Source organism: Portunus trituberculatus, chromosome 48 (genome assembly GCF_017591435.1).
Source record: "Portunus trituberculatus isolate SZX2019 chromosome 48, ASM1759143v1, whole genome shotgun sequence".
Taxonomy (NCBI): Eukaryota; Metazoa; Arthropoda; class Malacostraca; order Decapoda; family Portunidae; genus Portunus; species Portunus trituberculatus.
The window spans coordinates 5,882,687-5,893,424 of record NC_059302.1 but is presented as its reverse complement, the minus strand read 5'-3'; the positions used below and the strand labels follow the sequence as shown (position 1 = coordinate 5,893,424).

Sequence of the window (10,738 nt, the reverse complement as noted above, 5' to 3'; positions counted from 1 at the left end):
GTGCCAATAAACAATAGAGACCGGGACTACTCAAATCTCCAAGCAACGCTGGAGCAGCTACAGACGTAGACCGAAGAAAGCAGAATAACAATCAACGACAGCAAGAATGTGGTGATGCATATCAGTACCTCCTCAGCAGCAGTAACATTCCCCGCAGGCAGACGAGTTTAAGGGGGTGTATCACACCTTCATTATCTCCAAACTCATGTATGCCTTCCCAGCGTGGTTCTCCTCTCTCAGTTCCACTCAACAACAACAACTAGAGAATGTACAATAGAAGGAAGCCAGGATCATCCTTGGCCCTGCCTATAACTATGACGACGCCCTTACCACCACGAGTCTGCCCAAGTTGTCTACCAGACACCAAGATGCCATGGGAAAGCTGAGAAAGAGCTGCAGCGTCACCCACGTCTACGCTACCCTAACACTCCTCGCCCAGTCCGTGCCACAAGACACCATTAAAAGATCATACCCTTCAGGGCACCACGCACGAACCGATACCACCAAAGCGCGATGCCCACCATGGTGCGAGTGATAAACCATTAGCCCAACAGACTAATCTTAAGCATTTGATTCCAATCTATCTAATAAAACTGTGTGAGTGGAATCCCCCAAACATGCAAAGAGTACTTCATACAAGGATGGATAAAGTCCTTCTACAGAGTTAATAGTTGGATGGGCGACAAAAACTGACGGAGGCAACTCAGAACGCCGAACTTCATATAAGCTGTTTTAGCAAAAGATGAGATGTGAAGTTTCCAGTTAAGATTATAAGTAAAGGACAGACAGAGGATATTCATTGTGGAAGAGGAAGACAGTTGAGTGTCATTGGAGAAGTCTGGAAGGTTAAGGTTCTGTCGAGTTGATAGATGGAAGAATTGAGTTTTTGAGGCATTAAACACTACCACTACGAGGAGGTAGTAGACACCTACCGAAACGATAATTCACTCCCAGCGAAGTCTAATAACACTCGTTCAGAGTGTGCTGTGAACCTTCCTTCAAAGCTAGTTGTGATCTCACAGCTCAAGGGGGCAGTCACAACCTGCCCCCTAAAAACAATTCTAATTCTTCACATAAAATTACATGCACTTACCACACATACAACCTTCACTTAGAATTTAAAATGAAAAAAAATGACAACTCCAAACCCAGCCTAGTAGTCTCCTTCTGGGAAGGGGACAAGAAATATCCCCAGGTCAGACTCCTCTCTTGACCCCAAATGTTTGACACCTCCCTCAACTTTTTCTACATTACCTTCTGCAACATTGGCGGTCTTAGATCTAATTTTCAATTTGTGGAACACCACCTTTCCTCTACAAAATTTTATCTTCTTTTCCTCACTGAAACAGCTGTCTGAGGCAACTGACAGTAACCCCTTCTCTGTTCCCTTCTTCTTTCTCTATTCTCATTCTCGTTCCAAAGCTGGATGTTGCGTCTATGTGCGCAACGACTTAACTTGCTCTCGTGCCCACGCTCTCGAATCTTCCGAGTTTTCCACCATCTGGCTTCAACTCAATAGCCATTCTCTAACTAAATTCATTTGTGTTGTCCATCTCTCCCATAACACCTCTGACTATAGTAAATTCTCTGATTATTTAACTTCCAAAGTTAAATAATCAGAGATTTTAGTGTTCACCACTAGCTTTGGCTTTCCTCTCCCTTCAATGACTATCCTGGTGAACTAGCATTCAACTTTGCTGTCCTCCATGACCTAGAGCAATTGGTGCAACACCCAACTCGTATTCCTGACTGTCTTGGAGACACGCCCAACATTCTTGATCTCTTCCTCACCTCTAATCCTTCTGCTTATGCTCTTACCCTATCATCTCCGTTGGGTCCTCCGATCACAATCTCATTTCTGTATCTTGTCCTATTTCTCCAATCCTCTCAGGATCCCCCAAAGCGGAAGTGCCTCTGGCGTTTTGCCTCTGCCAGTTGGGGGACCTGAGGAGGTATTATGCTGATTTTCCCTGGAATGATTACTGTTTCCGTGTCAGAGACCCATCTCTTTGTGCTGAACACATAACAGAGGTGATAGTGTCTGGCATGGAGGCGTACATTCCTCATTCTTTTTCTCAACCTAAACCTTCTAAACCTTGGTTTAACACAGCCTGTTCTCGTGCTATACATGATAGAGAGGTTGCCCACAAAAGGTACTTGAGCCTTCCATCTCCTGAATCTCATGCACTTTATATTTCTGCCCGGAATCATGCCAAGTCTGTTCTTCAACTTGCCAAACACTCCTTCATAAATAGAAAATGTCAAAATCTTTCAAACTCAAACTCCCCTCGTGACTTCTGGCATCTAGCCAAAAACATCTCCAATAACTTTACTTCTTCATCTTTCCTCCTTTATTTCATCCTGATGGCACCACTGCCATCTCTTCTGTCTCTAAAGCTGAACTCTTCTCTCAAACCTTTGCTAACAACTCCACCTTGGATGATTCTGGGCTTGTCCCTCCCTCTCCTCCTTCCTCTGACTATTTCATGTCTTCAATTAAAATTCTTCGTAATGATGTTTTCCATGCCCTGGCTGGCCTAAACCCTCGGAAGGCTTATGGACCTGATGGGGTCCCTCCTATTGTTCTCAAAAACTGTGCTTTCGTGCTTGCACCTTGCCTGGCCAAACTCTTTCAACTTTGTCTAACTTCTACCTTTCCTTCTTGCTGGAAGTTTGCCTACATTCAGCCTGTTCCTAAAAAGGGTGATCGTTCTAATCCCTCTAACTACAGTCCTATAGCTTTAATCTCTTGCTTGTCTAAAGTTTTGAATCTATCCTGAATAGGAAGATTCTTAAACATCTGTCACTTCCCAATCTTCTATCTGATCCCCAGTATGACTTCCGTCAAGGTCGCTCTACTGGTGATCTTCTGGTTTTCCTTACTGAGTCTTAGTAATCTTCGTTTAGAGATTTCGGTGAAAAATTGGCTGTTGCGTTAGACATATAAAAATCTTTTGATAGAGTTTGGCATAAAGCTTTGATTTCCATACTGCCCTCCTACGGTTTCTACCCTTCTCTTTGCAACTTTTTCTGAAGTTTCCTTTCCGACCGTTCTATTGGTGCTGTGGTAGACGGCCACTGTTCTCCTAAATCTATTGATAGTGGTATTTCGTCAGGGTTCTGTCTTGTCACGCACTTTCTTTCTATTATTCATTAATGATCTCCTTAACCAAACTTCTTCCCCTATGTAAAGTGTAGAGTAGTATCATCAGCGTAGGAGTGGACAGAGCAATACGTTTGCTTTAGAAGATCATTAATGAATAATAAAAGGAGAATGGTTGACAGGGTAGAACCCTGAGGAACACAACTGTTAATGAATTTAGGAAAACAGTAGCCGTCTACCACAACAGCAATAAAATAATCGGAAAGGAAACTTGATATAAAGTTGCAGAGAGAGAAGGATAGAAACCTTATGATGGCAGTTTTGAAATCAAAGCTTTGTGCCAGACTCTATCAAAAAGCTTTTGATATGTCTAACGCGACAGCAAAAGTTTCACCGAAATCTTTATAAGAGGATGACCAAGACTCAGTAAGATAAGCCAGATCACCAGTAGATCGGCCTTGACGGAAGTCATACTGGCGATCAGACAGAATATTGTGAAGTGACAGATGTTTGAAATAGGATGGAATGAAAAATTCATCGTCTCATCAACTCTCCTCCTCTGACTGACTGTTTTCAGCCTCTTTCTCCCCGCCAGAATGCTGTATCTCTTGAAATCTGATAACGTTATTTTCATGCTAATTGCTGTTTTGATCTTACTAACTGCATGCCTCCTCTTCTCCTGCGGCCTAGCTGCACAAGGCTTTCTTCTTTGTCTCACCCCTATTCTGTCCAACTCCCTAATACGAGTACAAGAGTTAACCTGTACTCTCAATCTTTCATACCTTTCTCTGGTGAACTCTGGAACCCCATGCATGCTTATGTATTTCCTACTTCCAATGTCTCTACTTAATTTAAGAGAGTCTTTTGGCGAGCTCTATCAGACCAGTCAGCGGGGTGACAACGAAGTGTGCCTTTTTTTTTTCATTAATTTCCTGTTGCCCTTGGCCGGCAATCACCTCTTACATAAACACACTCACACACCCACACACACATTACACATTCTCTCTCTCTCTCTCTCTCTCTCTCTCTCTCTCTCTCTCTCTCTCTCTCTCTCTCTCTCTCTCTCTCTCTCTCTCTCTCTCTCTCTCTCTCTCTCTCTCTCTCTCTCTCTCTCTCTCTTAAAACGTGTGCCACCTATCTTTAGGGCAACAGTATTTACAATCTCTCTCTCTCTCTCTCTCTCTCTCTCTCTCTCTCTCTCTCTCTCTCTCTCTCTCTCTCTCATCCTGTCTCTCTAATCCTGTCTTCAAACGGATGTCTTTAGGCATTGCCAGCCTAACATTAATGTAGTAAAGACATTTTATGAAGTATTTGCTCATTGATTTGCAACGTGTTGTTTATGACTTGCAGATATCGTCTCTGAGGTACGCCGGGAGCCAAACAAAGTTCAACGAAGCTGGGTATAACCTCTACGAGGGATTATTATTCACCAAGAAAGATTTTTACGGAACCATCGACATCCCAGACCTGTCGCAATACCTTCAAAGAGTAGAATCTATCATCATTATTGGACAGAGCTATTGGACTTTCTGCGAGTAAGTGTGAGAAAACAAAAAGGAGGAGGAGGAGGAGAAGGAGGAGGAGGATACTGATACTGATACATTTATTGGGCCTTAAATATATACATATATAAGATATAACAATGGGTTACGTAACAGCCAAGGTCCATTGAGTGTTATCTCTTTTATGAACCTATTTTGACTTACTTAAATGTAGAGGTGCCGTGTGACGGGGGGAGGGCATGCAGCTACCAAGATCAGTAGAACAGTTAGCATGAAAATAAAGATAAAAGATCGAGAAAGATGCAACATTTCGGCGGTGAGAAAGAGGCTGAAGACAGTCAGTCAGAGGAGGGGAATTGATCAGACGAAAAGCTTTTGATTCCACCTCATCTAATAAATTTCTGTGAGTGGAACACCCATCCTCCAAACATGCACCCATACACGGGCGGATAAGGTCCTTGTATACAGAGTAGGCAGTTGGAGAGGCGAGAAAAACTGGCGGAGACGCCACAGAACGCCTAACTTCATAGAAGCTGTTTTAGCAAGAGATGACATGTCAAGTTTCAAGTAAAGATTTATGAGTAAAGAACAAACCGAGGATATTCAGTGTAGAAGAGGGAGAGAGGTAAGTGTCATTAAAGAAGAGGGGTACAGTTGTCTGGAAGGTTGTGTCGAGTTGATAGATGGAATTGAGTTTTTAAGGCATTGAAAACTACTTGATTTTCTCTGCCCCAATCGGAAATTTTAGAAATATCAGAAGTCAGGCGTTCTGTAGCGTCCCTGCGTGATCTTTTGACTTTCTGAAGGATTGGTAGTCTCTGAAAGGAAGTGGATAAATGTAGGGTGGTATCATCAGCGTAGGAGTGGATAGGGCGATAAGTTTGGTTAAGATCATTAATAAACGATAGAAAGAGAGTGGGTGACAGGACAGAACTCTAAGGAATACTATTAATGAATTTAGGAGAAGAACAAAGGCCGTCTACCACAGCAGGAACAGAACTGTAGGAAAGAAAACTTGAGATGAAGTTGCAGAGAGAAGAATAGAAACCGTGCGAGGGCAGTTTGGAAATCAAAGTTTTATGCTAGACTCTATCAAAAACTTTTCATATGTCTAACGCGACAGCAAAAGTTTCACCAAAATCTCTAAAAGAGGATGACTAAGCTTCAGTAAGGAAAGCCATAAGATCACCATTAAAGCGACCTTGATGGAAGCCATGCTGCCGATCAGATAGAAGATTGTGAAGTAACAGATGTTTAAGAAACTTCCTATTCAGAATAGATTCTAAAACTTTAGACAAGCAAGAGGTTAAAGTTATAGGACGGTAGTTTGAGGGATTAGAACGGTAACCTTTTTAGGAATAGGCAGAATGTAGGCAAATTTCCAGCAAGAAGGAAAGGTAGAAGTCGATAAAAAAGTTGAAAGAATTTGGCCAAGCAAAATGCAAGCATGGAAGCACAGTTTTTGAGAACAATAGGAGGGACTCTATCAGGTCCATATGCCTTGTGAGGGTTTAGGCCAGCGAGGAAATGGAAAATATCATTACGAAGAATTTTGATTGAAGGCATAAAATAGTCAGAGGGAGGAGGAGAGGGAGGGACAAGCCCAGAATCATCCAAGAGGGAGTTGTTAACAAAGATTTAAAAGAAGATTTCAGCTTTAGAGACAGAAGAGATGGTGCCATAAGGATGAAATAAAGGAGGAAAGATGAAGAAGTGAAGTTATTGAGATGTTTTGGCTAGATGCCAGAAGTCTCAAGAGGAGTTTGAGTTTGAAAGATTTTGATATTTACTATTCATGAGGGAGTGTTGATGGCAAGTTGAAGATCAGACTTGGCATGATTCCGGGTAGAAATATAAAATTGCGTGAGATTCAGGAAATGGAAGACTCAAGTACCTTTTGTGGGCAACCCCTCTATCATGTATAGCACGAGAATAGGCTGTGTTAACTCAAGGTTTAGAAGGTTTAGGTTGAGAGAAAGAATAAAGAATGTACGCTTCCATACCAGACACTATCTCTGACACGGAAACAGTAATCATTCCAAGGAAAATAACCATAATAGCTCCTCAGGTCCCTCACACTGGAAAAGGCAAAACGCCAGAGGCACCACCGCTTACGTGGATCATGAGGATGGATTGGAGAAATAGGACAAGATACAGAAATGAGATGATCGGAGGAGCCCAACGGAGATGATAGGGTAACAGCATAAGCAGAAGGATTAGAGGTAAGGAAGAGATCAAGAATGTTGGGCGTGTCTCCAAGACGGTCAGGAATACGAGTAGGGTGTTGCACCAGTTGCTCTAGGTCATGGAGGATAGCAAAGTTGAAGGCTAGTTCACCAGGATGGTCAGTGAAGGGAGAGGAAAGCCAAAGCTGGTGGTGAACATTGAAATCTCCAAGAATGGAGATCTCCGCGAAAGGGTAGAGGGACAGAATGTGCTCCACTTTGGAAGTTAAATAGTCAAAGAATTTACTATAGTCAGAGGAGTTAGGGAGAGATAGACAGCACAGATGAATTTAGTTAGAGAGTGACTGTTGAGTCGAAGCCAGATGGTGGAAAACTCGGAAGATTCAAGAGCGTGGGCACGAGAGCAAGTTAAGTCGTTGCGCACATAGACGCAACATCCAGCTTTGGAACAAAAATGAGAATAGAGAAAGTAGGAGGGAACAGAGAAGGGGCTACTCTCAGTTGCCGCAGACAACTGTGTTTCAGTGAGGAAAAGATGAGGTTAAGTAAAGGAGAGGTGGTGTTCCACAGATTGAAAATTAGATCTAAGACCGCGAATGTTGCAGAAGTTAATGTAAAAAAAGTTGAGGGAGGTGTCAAGACATTTGAGGTCGTCGTCAAGAAAGCAGTCCGACCTGGGGACATTTCTGGTCCCCTCCCCAGATGGGGATTCCGAGGCTGGATTTAGAGTAACCATTTTTTTTTTTATTTTGAATTATAAGTGAAGTGTGTATGTGTGGTAGGTGCCTGTAAATTTGAGTGAAGAAGGAGAGTTGTCTTTAGGGGCAGGCCGTGACTACTCCCTTGAGTTGTGAGATACAAATTGAGACGTTCAGCGAGATCAGAACTAGCTTTATAGGAGAGTTCACAGCACCCCCTGAACTAGTCCTATTAGAACTCGCTGGGAGTAAATTATTGTTTCGGTAGGTGTCTAATACCTCCTGAAAATGCATCATGGGTAGTTCAGTGATAAAATTCAATTCGTTCAGAGGAAGCATAGGGGACGAGTATGTAATCACAAAAATGTTGTGGGAGGCTCCATTCTAGCCCCAGCAGTAGAGTTATAAGGTGCTGAGATTCCCGAGATGGGGATTAACAGGAAGTAGAAGCTGGGATATAGGTGGTAACTGGATGAGGTTAGCAGTCAGAAGATAGCAAACACGACTTCTGAGAAAGAACTGTGAAGTTAAAAGGAAGGAGGTTACTAGGAAGGAAGTCAGTTGAGGGAAATCACTGGAGTTAAAGTGAAGGGGAACAGAGAGCAAGGAGGAAAGCGAGTGGATTTAAGAGGGAGAATGAAATTAGGAGAAATTTCGTTTAAAGTTTGAATTATCCATTCACAAAAGGATAATTTTGTTAGTAAAGACATAATAGGAGAGAGAGAGAGAGAGAGAGAGAGAGAGAGAGAGAGAGAGAGAGAGAGAGAGAGAGAGAGAGAGAGAGAGAGAGAGAGAGAGAGAGAGAGAGAGAGAGTTCATAATGTTCTCCATTTTCCATTCACGCACACAGAGAAGCCAACTACAGCGGAAGATGTGTTTGTCTAAAAGCTAAACATCACGATTGGAATCTCCAGAAAAGGCTGGACACAGGATTGTATGGATTTGTAAGTGTTCCCCTACAACCAGTTTCTAGTTTCCATTCTTTTTTTTTTTTAGTTAGAGACACTCTGACCAACAGCTAAAGAAAAGTGGAAAAAAAAAGAACAAAAAAAGGTGAAGGTCAAGGAGGTGTTATTTCCTACAAGAGATAGCCAACTGATTTATTCATAGCTGAAGGAAAAATCTCTTGAAATCTCCTTCTTAATAACAATGAAGTCATAGTTTTGAGGAAGTTCCAGTTTGAAACGTAAAAACACGCGAAGCAATGATACATCACTGTTATCTGTTATAGCTTATATTATTCATTATCTCTTGGCATTTTAACCCTCAGTCTAAGAAAACAATAACATATATTATTTAAATTCTACAGGTTTTTATCTGTTTCTGCTTTCAGTGTGGAGAGAAAATAAAGACAATGATCTGTTTCAGATCTTGAGTGAGGGCATATACAACGTAACATCAGTAAAGAAGGGATGTACTTAACAAGGCATGTCACCATCCTGTCTACAGGAACAAGACAACAACTTGGATAATACAATCTTGTTCGTTCCTCAGCAGCAAATAAGCAAGAAATTTCATCACGTACCTAGTGCTTATGTAATTGTTACAACCATCAAGAAGAAAGATGCATCGTCAAGTTAGAATATTTTTATAATTATGTTAGAACTAGGTAATTTAGGTAGAATATTTGATAATTAATTGTTCACTGCCAATCCATCCGGGCACAATAATAGTTTTCTTTGCTAAGGATGTCATATTTCCACCCCAACTGTTATAAGATATCAAAACAACGTGAAACAATTAGAACACAATTTTTAAATAAAAAACATCGATTACATAAGTGTGCCATTCAAAACAGCTCGTTATCTGCAATGAAAATGGATATTTTGGTGCTAACTTTTACGTACTCACACAATACCCATCACTGGTGATTTTTTTTTCTTCTTTTTCTTTTATTATGCTAGAGAAACGCAGCCAAGTACAACAAAATGTTAGAAAAAAGACCCACTGGAACTGCAGGTACCATAAAAGGTCAAAAGACACCCAAATGCAAGGCACAAATATCTCGAGACCTCTCTCTCAAAAGAAGTTAAGTCGTAGAAAGATGAAAATACAGAAGCAGGTAGGGAGTTCCAGAGTTTACCAGTGAAAGGTATAAATGATTGTGAGTACTGGTTAACTCCTGTATTAGAGGGTTGGACAGAATAGGGCTGAGAGGAAGAAGAAAGCCTTGTGCAGCGAGCCCGCAGGAGATGACGCATGCAATTAGCAAGACCAATAGAGCAGTTAGCATGATAATAGCGATAAAAGATAGAAAGAGATGAAACATTTCGGCGGTGAGAAAGAGGCTGAAGACTGTCAGTCACAAGAGGGGAGGTGATGAGACGAGAAGCTTTTGATTCCACCTTATCTAACTAATAAAGCTGTATGAGTGGAACCCCTTCCAAACATGCAAAGAATACTCCATACAAGGACGGATTAGGCCCTTGTACAGAGTTACCAGCTGGAGAGGCGAGAAAACTGGAGGAGACGCCGCAGAACGTCTAACTTCATAGAAGCTGTTTTAGCAAGAGATGAGATGTGAAATTCCAGTTAAGATTATGAGTAAAGGACAGACCGATGATATTCAGTGTGGAAGAGGGATACAGTTGAGTGTCATTGAAGAAGAAGAGATTGTGCCGAGTTGATAGATGGAGAAGTGGAGTTTTTAGGCATTGAAAAACTATTAAGTTTTCTCTGCCCAAATAAAAAAATATTAGAAAGATCAGAAGAAAGACGTTCTGTGGCCACACGCCATGTAGGGAATAGCCGGTATGATTCAGACACTTTTTCTTTAAACATTTTGAGGGAAAAAAAATTAGGAGCAAAATAATCATGTTGATGCCAAAATAATCCATCATCCTTTATTCCTTTACTGTAAATATATCACACCTGTAACTGCTTTGAGTATTTAACAGTAGCGACTAAAACCTAAGTTTCTAAATCGTCCAAGCCATCCCTACACAAGGTAATGATGTGGTCATAGAGGTGGGATGGTTCGGTTACTTCATTACACAACACCAATTATCATTACGTAGTTTGGATTGGCTAATAAACATGCAACTCTCACTTTTAAGACGTTTTCATTTTCAATTATAAAAATATTCTGCAAAATATGTTTTGTTTCTTACAGAAAAATGTACTAGAATTAATATCTCCAGAATTATAGTTCCTCCTTCCTTTGCGTGATTATGATGAAATAATAACACGTATCTGAGTTAATGCAACGTATTATAATTTAGTTTGTCAAATGTTACATTTTCTAATCAC

General features: G+C 41.2%; 1 protein-coding gene across 2 annotated transcripts in view; it reads left to right on the top strand.

Annotated features, from left to right (window-relative positions):
- LOC123498704 overlaps positions 1-10,537 on the top strand; it is a 16,536-nt gene extending 5,999 nt beyond the window's left edge. For both annotated transcript variants that reach the window (XM_045246060.1, XM_045246062.1), the window contains exons 4-6: positions 4,454-4,638; positions 8,340-8,433; positions 8,858-10,537. In XM_045246060.1, the coding sequence (XP_045101995.1) occupies positions 4,454-4,638; positions 8,340-8,433; positions 8,858-8,911 (333 nt within the window). In that variant the 3' untranslated portion in view covers positions 8,912-10,537. The remainder of the gene's footprint in view (positions 1-4,453; positions 4,639-8,339; positions 8,434-8,857) is intronic.
- Positions 10,538-10,738: the final 201 nt, after the last annotated feature.